We start from the raw sequence: 20,392 nt of genomic DNA, 5'->3' as shown, positions 1-20,392 counted from the left end.
GGCCTTTCGGAGCAGCGTTGAGTCCCCGCGGCAGAAAATTTGAAGTCGGAGCCTCCAGCGATTTCGTCGGGGTCCTGTGACCTGTCGGTGGATTACAGTGGTCCTGTAATTTGCTAATGCGTTGCAGCGATGGGAGCAGCTGGACAGCGAGTGGAGCTGACCCTGTCGCTTCCGAGGTGGCCCTGGTCACCAGGCGTGTGGCTGCGGCTGTCCCATGGCCCCATCGGCCAGGTGCGCCCCCGGCATCGGCTGTAATCCCTGGCGAAAGCATGGCGCTGTGCTGTGCTGTGCTGTGCTGTGGCGGGTTTAGTTGAAATGGATGGTGAGTTTTACGTGGCAGTAGCAAGCGATCCGGACTGGTTTAGAACGGCAGCTTCTGAGTGTTACTAGAGTTGTTCTGTAAGGTAAATTTTTAAGAAGAAGCAAGAGTTCACGATGGCTCATTAGAAAATAGTCTTCAAGAAAACAATCAGGAAAACAGGCCTTGGGGAGGAGGGGGCAGCAGTCTGGTCCCTGATGGGCAATCCACTTGGTGTGTACCATTGAGGGATGCGGGATAGACAGCAAAGTTCATTTAGATGTCTTTCCTTTGATCCCGATTCAGAAAAGATAAACTGTGTTATTCAGCATGAGACAGAGCGACAGCGTGTCAGACTCCTGGCACAGCAAAGGTGTGTGTGGAATGTCAGATCTGTAGGAAAGGAGCCCAAATTTGGATGGTTGTTCTGATACGGTGGAATCACAGAGAGGGGAGGGACTGATGACTTACGGTGAATGACTGCATTGGGTGTCTTGTAGTGTACATAGCAAGGCATTAGTGAGGACCATGTTTCCTTTGCTTAATGAAAGCAACAAATAAGTCTTTTGCGTAGCGTTACAGGCATTTCAGTGATAAGAGTCATCATAAGGGGAGCCACCCCGTTCTTACGTCTTTTAAAAACGCAGCCCATGTGCAATAAAGATGCGCTCCTTCAAAGGCCATGACTGTGTCAGCGTAGCTCTTGGTGCTGCCTCACTGATGCAATAGTGTTTGTCACACCAGAGGGACCTGCTGCTGGTAGTAAGTTGTGTCTGACTGAATGTTCATTGAGATTTAGAAGGTGCGGCCCAGAAACTCTTGTATGTTTATAGGTTTATGAAAGGGCAAATATCAGGTCTGCCTAAAACCCAAAATTTTTGTTGTGACATTTAGGACCTATAGCAATAACATCTATTGGGTGTTCTCATGTATGTTTCTGCTTCCTTTTAATTTTAATTTTAAGTGATGTAGTTACAGACAAGGGTGTCTATTTCAGTTTGAAATTACTTGTTTGGTTGTACACAAAAGTACACAAATGTAATTTAATCCAGATAATGGGAGCAGGTTGCCAGAAGATGAATGCCTAATTTCTCAGCAGATGCAGGTCTGCTGTGCCCAAGTAGTTATGTGTTTTTTCTGGGCAGTTTCCTTTGCGTTAGCAAAGGGGAACAGCTGACAGTCTTCAGCAGTGTGTGTGTATCCTGGGCAGTGGTAGCTCAGCTTTGGTGAATCTCTTTTTCTTACCTAATATGAATTTACTTTTCTCAATGGGTGGATTGCTGTGCACCTCCAGGAGAACAGGAGTTAGCAGTGCTGCGCAGTCCATGCAGTTTAAACCTGTGTGTTGCATTATTTCAGGAAGACTTGCTCATGGAGCCAGTTTTACTGTGCAGATATTTCCCATACAGCTGTAACAGGGCATCCTTTCTGTAGAGGAGACTAGATGGGCACCCACAGTGGTGTCAGTCTGAAAATGGACTGGCTGTAGCTCAGCCAGTATCTGCAGATGTTAGTTGGCTGAGCTTATGCTTTTCTCTGGTGCCTCTGCAGTGTAGACATGACCTTTTTGTTAGGGCAATATTCAGGAATACAGTTCTTCTGCCTTCCTGACAGAAGACAGCAGATAATGTAAAATATGACACAACAGAATAGCTTGTTGTCAGTTTTTATTTCCCCCATCCTGTGCTTAGCTGGTTGAAGCAAACTAAATGTGACTGATTGTACCTGGAACATCATATTTAACCTGTGCATATAACTGATCTGAAGCTTTTGGTTGTGTTCAAGAAAACGAGAAGTTAAAGCTTTCCTAATTGAAGCTGTGTGTTTGCTGGGTAGTGCAGGCAATAAGGAAAGAAGATAGCCCTTGCCTGGAGCTGCAGTGCAGTAAGTCTGCCAGTAACATTTCACACATTGTCCTTTTGAGAGGGAGTCCAGAAACGCGAGCCAGCTTGTTTGCAGGGTGTGGGTGCCAAAGACCTCCCCATATGGCAGCAGTTCCCTGCTAGTGAGGTGCAAGGTGTTAGAGGCAAGGTGCAGCTAGGTGCTGGCTCACTGCACGGGAGCACTGGTGTGTTAACTCCTGTCGTCTGCTTCTGGCTGTGCCCCCAGCTTGGGGGCTGCTTGGGGGTCCATCTGGAGACTGGAATGAGAGATTTGTCTAGGCTTATAGCCCCATATCTCTCTTTGCACCACCAGATTACAGGGTGGCCATACAGAGCCTGTGCTGTTACAGGAGAAGAGGTAGGAGTGCAAAAGGAGGGGGAGAAAAGAAAGAGAGGCTGGGTATGGAAAGATAAGGAAATGAAAGGGAAGGGTGCAGCAGCAGAGTTTAGCTAGAAAAATGTTGGGAAGCGCTATTCCAGGAGCAAGTAAAATGGCAAGTAAAAAAAGGACACAGAAGACTCACTGTTAAGATCCTTTGACAATGGAGGAATGTTGAATGAGGGGAAATGCAAGGCCTTTGTTGATGTTCCTGCTCCTGGGCTGGTGGTGGATGGTGTGTTTGTCATGTTCAGCTGTGAGTTTTGCAATAATGCAGAACTGACAGGGGTGACCAATCTTAAGTGTGGTGCAGCATGCAGAAGTTAAAACAAGTGGGCTGAAGCTGAAACGGTGTGAGTGAGTAAAGGTAGTGTAAAATACTATGCTCTTGAAAAAAAAAAGGCTTAGTGGGAAGGCAGTAGTACCATACCATAGATTACAGAGAAGACTGTAGCAGATGATAAAGGTAGGTAATGTGATATGCATTCTTTGTTCTTTGCAGTGGCCACTTGAATTACAGATGTCCAATACAGCGCAGAATAGATAAGGAAGATATTATATATGGTAGCTGGTCTTGTCTTGAACTCTTTGTATTACAAAAGAAAATTAAGGTTTACACACAGAAACTGTTTTTTGTGGCAGCAAGGATCCCTGCTGCTTGCCAGCACTAAAGTGAGCAAAACAAGAAATGCTTAGTTTGCTAACTCAGATGTTCTTTGCTATGTTTCAAAAGCTTTAACCTACAGCAACTTTGAACCTGCAGGTTTTTCCAGTTCTCTGAAGTAGCAGCTATGTTTCTTCTAGTTGTGATTTTAACTTTGCAGGATAGAGGTGATAATTGCTTGGTCCCTGTGTTTTTAATGTGCTATTTTAATGTATGCCCTGTGTACTTTCTGTAGTTGGCTTAGGGATCTGCTTAGGTGTAGTATGTGGATTTGAAATCTAAATGCCTTACAGCCTTTATACCTACATCTTTACTTACCCATATGTGGCAAGGCAGAATAATAAACTAAGGCAGGGGAATAAAATCAGAGAGTGAGTGACTTGCTCATGCTTGTGAAGAGGGGACTGTAGCAAAACCAGGTGAGAGCCAAATCCTGCAATAGACCATCTTGAGTGAAAACGTATGTCTGGTAGTTAAAGTATTCTTTCTGCCTTGAAAGATAGTAGTTAAAATGTTCTTTTAGACTAGAGGGGTTCTGCCAGCTTCTTATGATTAAAACTTTAAAGCTGCAGCTCTTTCCTGCTCTCCAAAACAGATTCTTTATTCTGTGTGTTTTTTAAATTGAAACTAAAAATATTACCAGTTTTATAGATAAGCCTTCCCCTTTGTTTTCTGTCTTTCTTAAAAAAAATAAAAAAGTTGATAAAGGACAAACTGAGAATTTACGTTCCCCTGATCCAGTGGCTTGCTGTTTTAGGTCCTGAATCAGCATGTAAATTGCAAAGCTGCCTAGAAGACCAGGACAGCTTCTCCTGTTTTGTCTCTCATAAGGCTGTGCATTCAGGATAACTGCAGTGCTGTGGGAAAGCATGACATCCCCATCTGTTGTTTTCTGTTTCCTGGTACAGTCTCTCCCGCACGATTGCTCTTTCCTTCCAATGCTCTAACTTTAGATGGTGGCAATGCAGTAAGGATGGTATGTTCAGGATTAATATTACTCTTTTGACATGGGTTAAGTAGCTTGTGTGTATTTGGTTTATTGGGAAACTGTGAGATTGAAGTAACAGAATATCTCTGTTGCCTTTGCAGCTCTGATAGTTAAAAACTTTCCAGTTATTTTGTAACGGTTCATTACTTAATGGCAGTTTTATAAAGTATCTTCTATCTCTGATGAAAGACTTATTAAGATCACTGACTTTGTGATCATACCAAGTCAGATCCAAGTCTGACCTCAGTCTCGGTGCCCTTGTGATTTGTGCCCTGTTTCTACATGTTGCCCCAATTTTGTCACTCATCCATAGTGGTCCAGTGTTTTTGTACCTTGGACAGTAACTACATTGTCTTTGCTCTCCTTTGCTCAGGCTAGCAGCTGACAGGCCTTTTGGTGGGGGTGCAATCACCAGATAACTCACACTCTTAGGTCAGTCTTTATTGCATTATAATTTATTTATACAGTACATATCCATTAGTTAAACAGAAATGATACAGACATTACCCAGGGAGCTGTTCCCATCTACCATGAGAGACTGCATACCACAAGCATCAGGATAGGGAAACTCTTGTATTTGTAATTCAGAAAACATGGCCTTATTTTCCTTTCAGTTCTACTAATGGAATTCCTCTGGCACTCTTGAAGTTGCTTCTTGTCTACACTGATGTAAATTAGAGGAGGACTGAGTGGTTTCTGCCTTATGTGGCTGCATCTCTTTTGAGGTGCAGTCTGATCCAAGCCCTCAGGATGGAGTTTCTAGATATGACAGACATCTTTGAGGTAATTTCCTCCTCCCCTTTCTCTCCTTGGGGAGAAGTTTCCTCTTTTTATTTGCACTCCTATTCAAATGTGTTCTTCAGGAAGGCATGACTTCAGTTAAATCTTCCCCTCTAATAAGATGCTGCTAATAAAAATAATGAAAGTGTGATTTTAGCATGAGCCATTTTTAGTAAGGTCTTGTTCATGTGTGACATCTTTGAAGTAAGAAATAAATTAAAAATAGAAAATAACATCAAAATAGTTGATGTTATAAATAATTTTGTAAGCAATTACTATAAAGCATTGTAGTGCAGCTACTTACTCCCTTTATGTATAGAAAAATGTTATAAATTGGTTACCATCTGGTTTTATGTGCTCTCTATTTTCCTTTTCAAGGGAGGTAATCCAAGCCTGTGCTTTTACCCTCATAAAACATAAGTTTGTTTTAAGCCTTGTAATTTTCTAAAGATTTCTTTACTCCATTTTTCTTCAGTATGGGAACTGAAAGTGTTGCAATTGCCTGACTTCAGGAGTCAAAGGATTCAGGAGAATCTTGAGATGTTTGTGAGCCTTTTGCTAAAGTTAGATGCATAGCTGATAATGTAATATTTAGGCTGTAACTATACTCCATAAAGTAGCCTGAATTTCCAGGAGAAAAGTGAAGAAGTATCTGTGGTAGGCACAATCCTGTTCCCTGCCCCTGGAGGAGGGCTGGCAGCGCCGACTTTGCCCTGTGATAATTCGATCTGACTCATCGGGTGTCCCGTAAGAACAGCGTTAACTTCCGTGCCCCCTCCTTCCCTGTTGCCTTTGCCATTTTAACCCAACAGGAGGTTTCTGCCCCTTTGGGTTTTCAGCCCAAATTGGGGTGGGGTTTGTTGTGTTTGTTGTTTGTTTGGTATTTTTAACCATGTGTGGAGTCCCAAAAGTATGCCAATGGAAGTACAGCTCTGTGTAGCAAATTTGAGCCTGCTAATAATAGGTTTGCTTTTTTTAGCTGCCTTTCACAGACCTGTAAGATGTGTCCTGTTGACCCTGCAGGGTTTTGTAAACCAGAGGTTGGAAACTGCCATGCCAATGGATATCTGGATGAATCTGCAGGAGACTGCCAAAAATTCTCAGCATTGCTGGCCTGTTTTGTTGCACTCCTGCAGATCAGATAAAGCTTTTTAGGCCTTGCAGGAGCCATTAGGAAAATACATATAAATACTGATATTTTCTTATTATCTGTGCTTTGCCAGTTTTCACAAGCTTGTTAGATTTTGGCTGCATGGAAGTGTGGCAAGAGAAGCATAGGTAAAAACCCTTTTAGTTAGGAAACTCACCTTCTCTTATGTCTCTTGCAAAGGAAGATTTAAATATGCAGTGTTTTAATCTATTCGGTTTTATGTGCAGAAAAAATGAAATAAATCTAAAAATTAATTTTTCTGCAGTTTCTGTCTGTCTGGAGCTGACTGATTTTGTTTAAAAGGACATCTGTCTTGTGGATCTAGATTGCTTGCCTTGGCTGTCGTGAATATAGTAAGCCTAGTTATGTATGTCTGCTTTCTTTTGATGATAAAAAATTAACTTTAGTATTGTTTGTCAACTCTAAGGTACTCTGTGTGTCATAAAAGCTCTTTGGAAGTATTTCTTTAAAGTAAATTAAAAACCAAACTGAAAACCTAAAAAAGATCTGCCATCTGCCTTGATCTCTCTTCTTTTTATTCTTTTTTTTCCCTCAGTATTGTTTTCATGTAGTTAGCAGAACTTGAAATTCACCTAGTTCATATGACACAATGAAAATGTAACCTCTTCCCTGTTCGGTGTTAATGGACTTGTAATAGAGGAAATGGTTGCAATGTACACAGTAATGCTGTCGTTCTGCAAGTCATACCCATGTGCTTGACTTCACTAACATGAATAATTACATGAAAATCAGCAGGTTCACAATGATGGTGCTTTTAAGCTTGCTGTAAGTTTTACATCAGAACCTCGGGTAGCTTTCAGGCACTTACTGGGTGAAGGCCCACATCATTTGTTTGTATGTTCTTAGCAAATTCTTTAGCTGTCACAGGCAATTTAGAACCAGATTTTTTTTGACATGGCTTATGGCAGGTAAAAAGACAGTTTATATAGGGTGTAGTAGCACATTTTAAGTGTTCATTGTAGCAGGAATTGGATTTTCATTTTTGTTTACATTTCTAACTTATGTATTACACGTTTTTTTTGATTGTTCCTGTATTGCCAAATGCCTTCCAGACAAAAAAACAAGAAAAGGTCTTTGCTCTGTCATGTCATTAAGCTGAATTGATGTGTGTGTTGTCATTGTATCTCACATTTATCTAGTGGCCTCTCTTGTAGCCTGACACCAAGATTAAATCCTTAAGCCCTTTGCCTACATTGTTTACATATTGTTTGCTCCAGAGCAGGAGGAGCTGACATATTCCATCTGTATTATAAATTAAGTTCATATGCAGCATGATTGAAGGGCAAACCAGTTAGGGCAAGTTACTGCTTCCACCCTGCTACAACCTTTTTTTTCTTTTTGGTTGTTGTATTATTTATCTGAAAATACCAAACTGGATAACATAAACCAAAACAGATGTTTGTATATATAAGAGCAAGGAATTAAAAAAACCTCACTAACCGGGTCATGCAGGAGAGAAGCTGAGACTTTAAGCTCCTATAGCTTGACTCTTAAGATAATGAACACTAAAACACATATGTATTTCTCAAAACAGTGTATGGTGTTTATGTACTGATTTATTTTGTTGCCTAATGAGGCCTCTAAAGTGAGCATTAAATGGCAGAGTACATTAAATAACAAAATTTTCCTCCAGCCACAATCAGGGGCCTGTGCTCTGTCCTCTTAACTCCCTGCAGAGCTGAGTCTCCAGACTTTCAGGCTGAGGGGGCCTCAGGGCTCCTTCCAGTTTCTCCTTAGACAGTTACACAGCAATAGATTTTTCTTAATTTTTTCCCCCAGTTTAGCTTAATAATATATCTGATAGAAAGCTGTAGAACTTTTATTGGAGTGCAACTACTTCCTGCACTTGCAAGAGAGATTAATTTTTATTTTACTGCTGAAGTGTGCTGTTCAGGACTAAACCCACAGCTTAATCACTGTGTATTTGTTCAGCTTTCAGTCAGTCTTTGCTCATACTGACCTTAAGGTGACTTGTCAAACGGATTCCTTTCTTAAATAGGAGTTTGCTTTTTTGCTTTTCCTGTGACTGATTCCTTTGTTTTGGGATACAAAACCTTAGGGGGGAGAAAAGGCTCAGAGTCTTGGCAAAAAATCCTGCGTCAGTGTTCAGGACTGTCCCAGCTTGTTACTGCACCTGATGTGTCAAGTTTAAACTTTCGATTGAAAGTTGAACACCTAAATTACACTTTTCTTTCTTACTTTTTAGTGTAATGTGATGTTCTTGTCAACTAAACACTGTTGTCAGGTGTGAGTCTTTAATTATGTCAGTTTTATTTTGATCTGGCAAACAAGCACAGCAATTTTAATAAGATTATTAAACAACACAGTGAAGGTTAACCTGTTTCCTTGAGGGAGTGGAAGAACTAAGTCTTTGAAATACTTGTGAAGTCTGTGTGAATGTTTGAATACATACTTGTCCTTACAGCAGTTGTGAAAAATGGGAGAAAAGGTATGCATATACTAGTAGGTATAGATTTATCTGAACTTAGACTGCCAGATTGTTTGGGTAATCACTATTTACAAAAAATTACATAGCTTGTCTTCCTAAATATCAGAAATCACGAGGCTAAATTATAGCTGTGGTTAAAATACAGAATAATTACAATGTGTTATGTGAATTTTGTGAATGAGGAGTGAGTTTTTTGTTGTGGGCTTTTTTCTTGTTGAAGTAAATGCCATCTTCACAAGGACATTTTCATCTTGATATTTCTGTTCTGTGGGATATGTGTATAAATACAAGACTGATATGCTTTAACATTAATTCACGTGACTTTCTTCAGATTCACAAACCACCTTAAACTCACTTGGCAGCATACTAAATGTTCAAAGTGGAAAGATAAGAAAATACCTAATTCTCCTAGTTTATTTATATGAGTTGTGTTAGAAAACAAATCTTGTAAATTGTCTAGTTCATCTGCTTCTGTGCACCTAGGAGGTTTGTGCTCCTGGCTTTTGCTTCTCACTGTGGCCACAGCAGTTCCAGTACCTCTCTTTGTGTCACTCACAGTCAGGTGCACAAAGCTCTGTGCTTGGAGGTAATTAATCGTCCTGCTCATTAATAACCTTATTCTTTGGCTGTGAAAGAATAATTGTCCTCTTATGAATTTGGTCTTCTTAAAATAACAGCTGCAAAGTAAACTGTCATCTCCTTCCCTGTTGAGATAGGGGCAGCAACATCTCCATTTAGGTTGGTGTTAGACGGAGTTGAGCTTTCTTCTTTTGCTTGTTAGAACTTAGCCATAACATCTGGGGAAAAGTTTGAAGTCTTAGGGATTTCTGCAGTTCTCTCACTATGTTTTATGTGAAATATATCCATTTTTAAACAATTAATGACAAAAATAGCTTTAGGGTGTACTTTCTTGGCTGAAAAAATAATTAGTAGTGAACATTTTCTCTGAATTTAAATGGCATCATGAGCGCTCTTGTTTTGCAAAGCCATGAGAATAAGCCTTACATTTTGAAATAGCAGTAGGCTGATACCTTCCATTCAGGGATCTGCAATTCAGTATATTTGGTAGTAGAATTATTGCAGCCATTTTTGTAGAAGGTGGGTCTTTAGAGGGTGTAGTGTTATGAAGCATTTAAAGCACTGAGCAAATACTCTGAGTAGAAGTGTGTTTGGAAGAGGTTGCTGGGTGTGTAAAGAGCTGCTTTCAAGATGGAGCATTCCAGGTGTGCTCCAGCATTGAGTGGTGGATGGAGTGAGTGCAGATGGATTGATGCCTTGCCAAAGACTTAGGAGTACCCACTCTGTTTTCTCTAATGCCTACATTTGGTGGGAGTTACACTGAAACACAATCCTGGTGCATACCTGGAGCATTACTGCTCCTGGTTCCAAGATGGCTCTTACTCTCTGGATAGACAAGGTGTCTGCTGAGCCGGAGAGGAGGGTGCAGGGCAATGTCAGTGTTGGTCCTCTTGCTACAGCAGAGTGGGGTTGGCTGGAAAATGGGAAGCAAAACAAATGCCGTTGAAGGATGGAGGAAAGGTGGTGGGAGAGGCATGGCAAAGCAGAAGACTTCCAAGGGATGTAAGGCCAGAGGAGGAGGTGAGAGTGGTACACAGCTGTTGTTGGGAAATAACATCCTCCAGCCAAGACTAGAAGTCCCTGTCAAGATATTTTCTGGGTGACTTCTTAATCAGTTCCTGCAAATCTGACTGTACAGCTGTTTGTTTTTGCACTTTTACCCCAAAGCTGGGAGTCAATGGGTAAGGAGGAAGGGAGCCTCTTCCACTTGCTTAGTTTCCTGGTAGGTGTAGGAAAGACCCTTCCCTTCCCCAGATATGAAGCAGAAAAAAAGGGACCCTGCCAGCTGTGGCAGGACTTTTCTCCCCTCACGTGACAGTGCTGAGTTCTTGCTTCAGTTCCTGTTGTGGCCGCTCCTGTTGGCTCCTACCTGATGACTTTTTCTTCATTAAAATGCTTGTTGCCTTCCACTTAGGGAGGTGGAGGTGGCACACAGGTAGACCTAGTGTGTAATTAAGCACTTCTTAAAAGCACTTAGAGTCTTCTGAGTAAGGAGTGTTCCGATAAGCTCAAGAGTGTGGTTTCCCAATCCATTATTTTGTTTGATTTATTTTTGCTTTTTCATCTCACTTTCTGCAATTTTCCCATGCGATGACCGTGCCGTTATGTGAACAGAGGTCTGGATGTCTGGCAGAGCAGTGAGCATTGTTTCTGACTCTCTTTCAGATGCAAGTATGGACATAATAGCCTATGATGATTACTCCAGTCCACCGCTTCAGAGATATTGAAAGGACACCTGAATACCTCCAGCCGGAAAAGTGTGTTCCACCTCCTAGCCGCGCTTCCCTGGGAACAATGTGGTTTATTCGAGATGGCTGTGGTATTGCATGTGCTGTCGTTACCTGGATGCTGGTGTTCTATGCCGACTTTGTAGTCCTTCTTGTCATGCTAGTTCCATCGAGAGATTATGTTTATAGTGTCATCAATGGCACACTGTTCAACACCTTGGCTTTCCTCGCTTTGGCTTCACATTTTCGTGCTATGCTGACAGATCCAGTAAGTATCCACCTCTCTCCGTGTGTCTCGGAAAGAAACAGGCGGTGTTTTTCTTGTCTGCTAGATGTTGGGTAACTCAGTTGCTGAGTGAGTGGCAGATTTAAATAACTTTTGTGTGTCAGCCTGCTAAGTGAGGCTGCTGATGTGGTATGCTAATTTTTCGTCCCACTCAAGTCAGATGCAAAGTCAAGGACCCAGCGTTAGATTCCTGGTGTGTGAGCAGCTCCTCTTTCCGCACTGGGAAGGAGAGTGTTTCTCTCTGATGCTGTTTTCTCCCCAGTGGCAGATCTCGTGTTTGTGGCTTGTTGTGTCTTGACAAACAGGAAAGCTGGAAAAGCTGGTTTTGGTTGTCTGCCTTGGCAAGTATTGCTTCAGCAGAACAGAGCAGAATATGTGTTGTTTTGAAAAGCTGTGTTACCATCTCTCATTCTACTGGTTTTGTTGAGTGTACAGTGCTGAAATAAATACAGTCTGAGCATGAGATGGCAGTTCTTAGGCAAGTTGGGAAGCATCAGAGCTGTGAGATCTCCTTGTATGTATCCTTAGGACATTGCTTTGAGAGATCAGATCTACTGCTTTCTCATCTTTCAGTTTGTGACATGTTTAGCACCATAATGCTAATTCTGAATGGCCTGTGATGGTTTATTTTCCTTAATAACCTCTGGACAGTAGACTCAGTTCAAAACCCCATCTCCACTAGTCAGTGGAAGGAAAGACAAGCTTAAACTTCTCCTATCTCCTTCCTCAGAAATGTTCTTGCTGTTGTTGGGAGTGGTGGTGTGCCTCTGATAACTCTATCCCTTCCAAATGTTATTTCCCCTTTGAAACCTTGTTAGGTGCTGTTAAGACTTCAGTATAATCTTTGTTTCTTAGATTCTAGCTCTTCCAGAAGCCCCAGCACTGCAGAAATGGCTTGATTTGGGGTATTCTCACAATTTGTGGTAAAGACTGTTGAATTGCATGCTACTGCTGCTGGGCAGAAGTGTAAGCAGTACTTCAGCCTCTGAAACTTCTGATCACTGGACTCGGGAATGGGAGGTTGCAGCAGTTTGTTAGATAGTTTGTATCCTAAGGGTTGTTGTTAATTACTGTATGTTGTGTGATTTTTATGCTTAGGGACCTTCAGGTGTCTGGAATTATTTTGCAGAGTTAGCAGCAGCTCTTGTGAAACAAAAGTTGTATTATGAAATGGGCTAGTTGGAGCAGTGTTGGAGAAACAGATACAATTTCTGTTGAGGGTAATTGGGAAAAGATATGTTAATTCCTTGTGTGAGGTGGGATTTATGTATGCGGATGGAGAGCCAGTGGGATTTTGTTTCATTTTTATAATGAGGAATTCAGCTAAATAAAATGCAGGAAGGAAGATACAGAGAAGGGATGCACTAACGTCTGGCAGACAGTGAGTCTGGGATTAAGGAAGCTTCCAGGACATGGGGAACCAGGTGTATATGTAGGATGAGAATGAAACGAAAAGCACTGCTGAGGCAAACAAGCAGAATTCTTATTATAAATAAATGAACAACTCAGTTCTTCACAATTGATAGCGTGTGTCCTGCATTTCAGGAGCTTCTTCCAATGGGTCCTTGCTAAAAAACATTCCTAAAGTTTTGAGCTTTGCTGCATACTGAAGAGAGAGCACATGAGTTGTAGCAATTTTGTGGAAATTGGTTTTGGTAATTTTTAAATTAGTCAGGCCTCTTGGGAGCTTTTGTGGGAAAAAGCCCCCAAAGATTGCTTAAAAAAGCCACATACTACTGGTTTAATGTGCAGTTCTCTCACTCACGCATCACTCCTGTTTTTTGCTGTTAGAAGGTTGTATAGATGTATTGAAAGGAAACTCTTCCATCAGAAATCTATTGAAATATTGCATCTGTGTTTTTATTTCAATTAAAAAAGCCTTAATTCACAGACGTAAATTGTGCCAATGTACCAGCAGTGATTTCATACACCATGTTTCATGGTGCTCTTTTTTTTTTTTTTAGCAGGGAGAGTTTTTTTGGTTTGTTTGTTGTTTTGTTGTGGTTTTTGGGGTTTTTTTTTGTGAGCAAGTTTTTGTCCCTATAGAAACTGTAAACTCATGAACTTGGGCTCCTGTAGCAGCAATATGTAATCTGTTTAAAGATATACTTTGAAGTGGAAATTGCACAGCTAAGAATTTTTTACCTGGTCTTATTCAGGTGTGAGAATTCGTAGTGTTCACTGTTTGAATGTTAACCCCCAATTTAAATAGCAAATACACAATGGAAGCATAACTATAAATACCTGAGTTAGTTACCAGCAACTCTTAATGTACACAATAATACTTCTGAAGAAGCTACTTCTACTGACATAAAACGTCTGCAGTTTTCTGTGTGTGATAGGAAACACTGACATGATAAATTTGTTGATGTAAAAAGAGGGATGAGGATTCTTAAATATTTTAGGGTTACTGTAGGACTACAGAAGACTAATTGCTTAAGTGGAGGTTTGTTCATGTTAAAAAAAAAAACAACAAAAGCCCCACCAAAATTATGTGTAAGTATGTGGTTCTGTATTTGAAAACCACATTTAAATTTCTTTTCTGAATCTTCTTGGTCTTCTTAAAACTCTGTTCTGTTGATCTTAGGGAAACTTTTATTTCTTTTTCTTTCTGCACCTCCCATAGTTTTAAGTCATCCTGTTGTTCTTAGCAGGCATAAATTGCACAAGTTAATCTCCTGGTTTGTTTTTTTTTTCCTGCAGGGTGCTGTACCCAAAGGTAATGCCACAAAAGAGTTCATCGAGAGTTTACAGCTAAAGCCAGGACAGGTGGTTTACAAGTGCCCAAAGTGTTGTAGCATCAAACCTGACAGAGCACATCACTGCAGGTAAAGTCTGTTCTGAGGAGGGCTGTCTCATCGAAACCTCAAGAATTATTCCCCAGTGTACCTTGTTATTGCAGTCTGACATTGGAGTGGGTCAGTTGAGGGATTGGCATGCAAATCCTGTTGCCAATAGTACCAGACACATTTAAGCTTCTCACAAGAAATCTCATACCTTTTCTGACAAATGTTCATATATAGGAGGCAAGGGCTACTTCGTGCAAAGTGAGAAACACTTGCAATTTTTGAGTGCTGCCTTGGTTCCAGACTTCTAACTGATACTCCATAAATTTTCATGTAAATGTGACTTGAAAAGAGGTATTCTATACCAAAATGCATAGAAATCCATAAAACGTCTCCCAAAGGGTCAGTGTCTTTTCCATTTTTGTTTTTATTCACAAAGCCATTTGTCAAACTGTGTATTCTATTTAGAAGTGATATTTAAGTTAAAACTGAAGTGCAGGTAACTGTATATGTATTTTTAAGAGTTCAGCCCTCCACATTTTCATTGAGTACTGTGACTTTGTTTTTGTGCTGTGTGATAGATCAGTATGCCTACTGATCTGTCATGTCCTTTCTTTTTCTGGTAGGATAAACTTCCCGGAAGAGAGTAACTGGTAGTGAGCTTTTTAGTACTAAAGGCAGTGAGCAAAAAAATAACTACTTCCTAAAATTCTCTTCTGCTTTTAAAGCAAGCGAACCTGCTTTCCAGTAAGTAGTTAATAAGTTTGCACTGGTGTCACTTCCTTACCTACTCAAAACCCAATACATACAGAGAGCTCGCACCTGGGCTAGTGCTGATTCATGCAGTGGTCTTGTGGGGAGGGAAATATGTGCTAATGAGCTGAGCAAACTTGTCCTGCTGTTTGCTTTTTTCATATTTGTTTTCAGAGCTTCAGTTTGCAGATGTTTTTCTTTTTTGTTGTTTTTCGTTATTTTTTAAATTTTAATGAAAATCGGGAGTTGGTTATTCAGCAGGAGCAATGTGGTCATGCCTATCACTTATTAATGCTACTGTAAAATCCCCTGTGACAGCTTTTCAATTATGAATGAAACTTCACATCTAAAATGCTGTCTTGATGATGACTCACAGTGTAGGTAAATGAAAAGGACTCTGGCTAAACACAAAACCTTGTCACCATGGTCCTTTATTCTGTCCTTTAAGATAAGGTTTTAGACATTAAGATTTGGGAAGGTGATCCACTCACCACTGATGCTATTGAGAATCTTCAGTCAGACAGTTTTTTTTGTGGTCTAGGGAGATTTATTAGACTTTAAGACACCAAGGGTGAGCATATGCATCAGCAGGAGATCCTGCTAGCTGTATGCCAGAGGGACCAGGGTGTTTTTGATGAATGTGCTATTTAGTGAGTCCCCTGTGCCCACTAAACTAGTCCTGCCAGCATTTGGAAGCTGGGTGGTGGAATGGGGGAAGTGTCTGACTATGGACAATCCCTGCTCCCTGTAGTGTATAGTTGTGGTTTCTGTGTTTCCTTTTCCTCCAGCTAGCTTCTTGTTCTGCCTGTCATCCAACTGGTTTTGGTGCATGTGCATGGAATAAAACTCCCCTCCCAGCCTCCTCTCCTGCCTCTTTCACATCTGTGGCGTGGCTGCTTCAGGTTGTCCCTCTGGGGAAGTAGGAGCACTTGAAGGGTTGCTTGGGTACTCCCCTCTCCCAGAGCCCAAGGGAAGTGTGTGCACATCTGCGCACAGGGAGGCATCCTCCTCCTTCACCATCTTCCTCACCTTACCCCTTCCCATTTTTTAACCACAATGAGAGATACTTGTCTTACAAAGTACATTAGCTGGCAGATAAATTGCTTCTACTGTGCCTGCTGATTTTAGACGCTTTGTAGCTCCAAATAATTTTAAGCTGCTTGTTCTGGCAAAAGGTGGCTTTTTCTTGTTTCCCACTGCATGTGGGGCTGACAGTTAGTAGGGCACCCATGTTTGCCTGGGGAGAAGGAGCTCCTGATGTGCCTGTCTGGACTTTTGTTTAGGATCAGGCCTATAGCAACTCATTTGTTTTTCAGGCATAGCCCACGTCCTTGGGGATTATCCCCTCCCACCAATTAAAGTGAGTGAAAGGCTATTCTGACAGAGATTTTCTGTTATTTATCATACATGCTGATAAGAACATATTTATGTTTATGTTTGAGTTTCCCTTAAGTGTTTGGGTGTTGGAGTTGATTATTTATATTAAGGTCAAGATGCTTTTTGTTGTAAGAAGAAAAATAAAATTAGCAGGGCACTTAGTCCTTTCTGTTTAATTGCTGCCAGAATTTTTCTGGAATGGCTGTTTCCATTCTGGGTCTATTGTTTGTTTGCTTTGGGGTTTTGTGTTTTTTCATATTTGATTTCTGTGCTTGTTTGTACAATGTGGTATCAGGAGACTGACTGCCTTTCGTCTCCTATCATATGAGAAAGCAGCAGAGAAAAAGACTTCCTTTATTATGTGTGTTGAAGCAGTCACTGACTAAGCAAGAGAATGACATTCACAGTAATATATTAAGTAATAATGTTTTAATTATTTGACTTCCAGCCACAATTTGCACATTGGCAAGAATTTGGATTTTGATTTCATTAGTCTGGTTTTGTGAAGTATTTTAACATCTAATTTCGCCTTGAATGTCTATTGTGGCAGCATCTTCCTGACTGACTACCGCAGCTATTTTCTGCTTGATGTCAAGAATCTTTCCTAATGCCTTATTTGATTGCAAGTTCCTGCTACCAGACAAATGTTGGCAAATAAACCTGAGTCTGTTGTTAGCAACTCTAAGAAGTATCTTTATTCATTACTACCTTTTATATATTTGTGATTTATGTTTAGTTTTAATCTGTGGATGTTTTTACAGGCCAAATAGGTTAAAACTAAAACAAATCACAGATTTTTTCCATCTGTCGGAATGTATTGTTCAAACCATATTTTGGAAAGAACCACTGGTGTGTGGCATTAATTTTTGCAATGGTGGTTTGGTACTGTATGATTCATTTTGAACAGGCTTAGTCAAGTAAGCAAACCACAAATATAAATATGGTGGCAAGTAAGTTATATTCAGATTTCACCTCTGATTCTTTAGCTGAATTTCTTTGTTCCCCAAACCCCTGTAAAATCCTGTGTTCTTGGAATGAAAAGTGCTGTTAATGAAGACCTGTGTTCTTTCAGTGTTTGCAAGAGGTGCATTCGGAAAATGGACCATCACTGCCCGTGGGTCAATAACTGTGTAGGAGAGAATAACCAGAAGTACTTTGTACTGTTTACAGTAAGTATTTTGCAGGTGATGCTTGAGGTTGTCCAGTGGGAAGTGCTGAAATGTAGTGCAGAGTCTGTGAAGCAGCTCCCAGGGCTGGTGTTCTCTTCCTTCATGTTTTGGAAGAACTTTATGGGGACCTGCTGCAGGCTTATGTTTCAGTAATTGGGAAACACTCCCCCCACCCCCATCCATCCACAGCAATAGGAAGAGGCATCACAGGAAGCATTTGTCAGGGGTTTTTGAGGTTTGTATTGATGGTTGTTCAGCACCTATTTTGTAATGTGAGTAGTGTATTGTGGTGCTGAGCTCTTTGAGGGTGGGGCCATCCTTTTACATCAAATACTGGCTGGTAGGATCCCAGGCCATATGTAGGGTTCCTAAACATTATAGTTGTACAAGTAGCTGTGTGGGATCATGTAATAAGAGCTGTTGCCACATCTCAAAGAAGGAGTGGGAAGTCTGCATCCCCTTGGATAAGAATTATCCACCTTTTAATTGCAAGTGGTTTATTTTTGTACTTGAAAACCACGGAGGTGCTTGACTTTTTGTACTATATCTGTAGCATCATGAGTAAGAAAACAGGAGTACAAACTTGAACAGTGGATATTTCTGGAAGGTTTGAAAAGTGTTTCATCAAAGCGAACTGCAAATATCCCGTGGGAGTAGTGTGAACATTACAAGGCTGAGTCTCAGTGATGCTCTGTTTTATTAATAAATCTTCTGAGACATCTGTAGGTTTGAGGAAGTATGTTCTCATATTACCAAGCAGAAAGGAGGAGATTTTCAGTTAAATGACAGGCTTAGTGTTCTATGGTGTGGTTTGCAAGGATGTGGATTACAGAAAAAAACTAATCCTATTTCTTTCCTATGAGCAAAAAGGTTTTTTTAAACCTTGAGAAGTGAGCTAGGTGTTCTAGTCCTCTCCAAAGGATTTCAGTTACTATTAGAACTTGATATCCACTTTCTAGCAGACTGTATTTAAGACTTAATCTGGTTGAGAGAAACAAAATAAGGGTTGCTGGTTTTGTTATTGGATATTCTTTTAGATACATGAGGAAGTGAAAGAGCAGCAGCATGCTCAGCTTGCAAGGAAAACTAGAATGCTCCCCTATTGCCTTTTACTGCTTCCAGAGGTGTTTCTTGTTACAAAATCTTTCTCACTTCTGCTATACTCCTATCTTTGTCAGAGTTTGTAGGTTCAGAAGAGTAATTTTTTTACCCCTTAGTAAATTGCAATCTACGTGTAACCTTGCACATAGCTTTTGTTCTAACTTTTTGTTACATACAGTTTGTATTACAAAGCTAAGACCTGGTTTAAGTCAAAAATTATTAAGTATGAAGTATTAAAGCCTGAGAGAAACTTTCTATGCTTGTGTCTGCCTCAGAGAAAGTACTTCTAAAAAAAAAAGTTATTTTTCTGAACCTCATACTGGAAAACAAAGTGCATTTTCTGGTTAAAACAAAATTACTGTTGTTTCTCTGGGAAACTGTAGTGCTGTCAAGAGCAAGGATGTGACAAGAGGATACCTTGATCAGTGTTACTGTTCTCTGAAAGTTGTGCAGTGCTGAGCTGAGGTAAGGGCAGTGAGCTGTGTGGAAGGCCACTCTGGGACACAGGAGGCTGGGCTTTGGATCCAGCTGCTCTTGGATTCAGCATCTGCCTTGTGTTCACTCAGAGCTGTTCAAAGGAGAGAATGGGTCTGTGTAGTTGTGCTGTTTGTCAGCTTCACGGTGCTTTTTCAGGGGAGATGGGAGAGCTTGATGGTTTTTGGAGTTGTTTTGTGGTTTAGTTTTATTTTGAAATCTTACCAGTGTGCTTTTAAATAAAGTGTTGGGAAGATAAAGCATTTTGGTCTTTGAACTCACTTGATACCTGTATTACATACTTTATTTTTCAGATGTATATAGCACTGATTTCCCTGCATGCCCTAATCATGGTGGGATTTCACTTCTTGTACTGCTTTGAAGAAGACTGGACAAGTGAGTATAAACAAAATACCTTATTAAAATAACAGATTATCCTTTGAATAAGAACTTAAAATGCAGTTGGCTTATTTCAGAAGAGTTCTATCAACATTTTGCTATGCTATCTCTTTTTTTTTTCTTTGTCTTTTTAATGATAATTCCTGGGACTTCATAATTCTTTTTGAGCTGCTGGAATCTCTGTCCTGAAAAGTCTTCTTTTAACTTACACCTGATAGTGCCTGGGAAAAAGCTGATATGTAAAGACGCCTAAGGAGTATGTGTGCAATAACCTACTGTTGACATGAACACAGCACTAATTTCCTGAATGCCAGCAAAAGATAAGACGAATGTGTATGCTTTTTTTAAAAGGGTACTGCGAATCATTCTTGCAAGACTGCCAGGAAAACATGCTGCTCTTATCCAAAAATCCACCCTTACAAGAACAAACAATTCTTTTCCTCAGAAAAACATAAACCAAACAAACCAAAGCCAGAGCCCAAGCAGCTCAAAAAAGTGAAACCAAAAACTTCAGCATTCACTCTGAAGTAGTCAGTGAGTACATTTTCACAAAGTCAGTCTGTGTATGTTCCTAAAACCGCAGATGGATATGGGAAACCCTCAATGTAATGCTGAGTTGAACAGCAAGGTGGCAAAGAACATGTGTGCACATGTATGTACTGCCTGTCAGTTTTTTTGGAGAAGGAGGAGGGATTTTTCCCTTGGAATTTCAGCAGTAGTACTCAATATCATGACTGATTTTAGATCATAGTACTACAGAGCACACGCATGTGAATTGAATTTGAAAAGGTTTTTCTGCACTTCAAAACTTTGTAAAACAGCTGCCAGCAGTGACTGAGAACATCTGCATTTGACTGCAGTGGCCAGGGCCATAAAGGAAGGATACATCAAAAGGTATTTCCCTTATGTCCTTTCTCAGAGCCTGTTCCTGTGGGGAAAGCTCTTCCCTACCTGTCCCAGGTTTAGGCGTCAGAACAGAGCTGTTAGGAGAGATGAATGAGCTGCTTTGTGTTTGTGAAGATTGTGTTAGTTCCTGATTATCTGTTTAAGCCTAAGATCTCATTAGAAAAATACAGGCTTTTGGTGTAAGTCTTAGATTTTGGAAAAATCTGGAGATGTTCTGGCACTT

The 20,392-nt window shown here is 40.5% G+C and overlaps 1 protein-coding gene across 4 annotated transcripts in view; it reads left to right on the top strand.

The window, feature by feature from the left end:
* ZDHHC3 (zinc finger DHHC-type containing 3) overlaps positions 1 to 20,392 on the top strand; it is a 37,216-nt gene that overhangs the window by 3,988 nt on the left and 12,836 nt on the right. For all 4 annotated transcript variants that reach the window (XM_030943070.1, XM_030943068.1, XM_030943069.1 and 1 more), the window contains exons 2-5: positions 10,857 to 11,186; positions 13,908 to 14,032; positions 17,193 to 17,289; positions 19,179 to 19,260. In XM_030943070.1, coding sequence (XP_030798930.1) covers positions 10,881 to 11,186; positions 13,908 to 14,032; positions 17,193 to 17,289; positions 19,179 to 19,260 — 610 coding nt within the window. In that variant the 5' untranslated portion in view covers positions 10,857 to 10,880. The remainder of the gene's footprint in view (positions 1 to 10,856; positions 11,187 to 13,907; positions 14,033 to 17,192; positions 17,290 to 19,178; positions 19,261 to 20,392) is intronic.

This window comes from Camarhynchus parvulus, chromosome 2 (assembly GCF_901933205.1).
Source record: "Camarhynchus parvulus chromosome 2, STF_HiC, whole genome shotgun sequence".
In the NCBI taxonomy this organism is placed as follows: Eukaryota; Metazoa; Chordata; class Aves; order Passeriformes; family Thraupidae; genus Camarhynchus; species Camarhynchus parvulus.
Note: the sequence above shows the minus strand (reverse complement) of the source record. Positions and strands in the feature narration are given on the sequence as shown.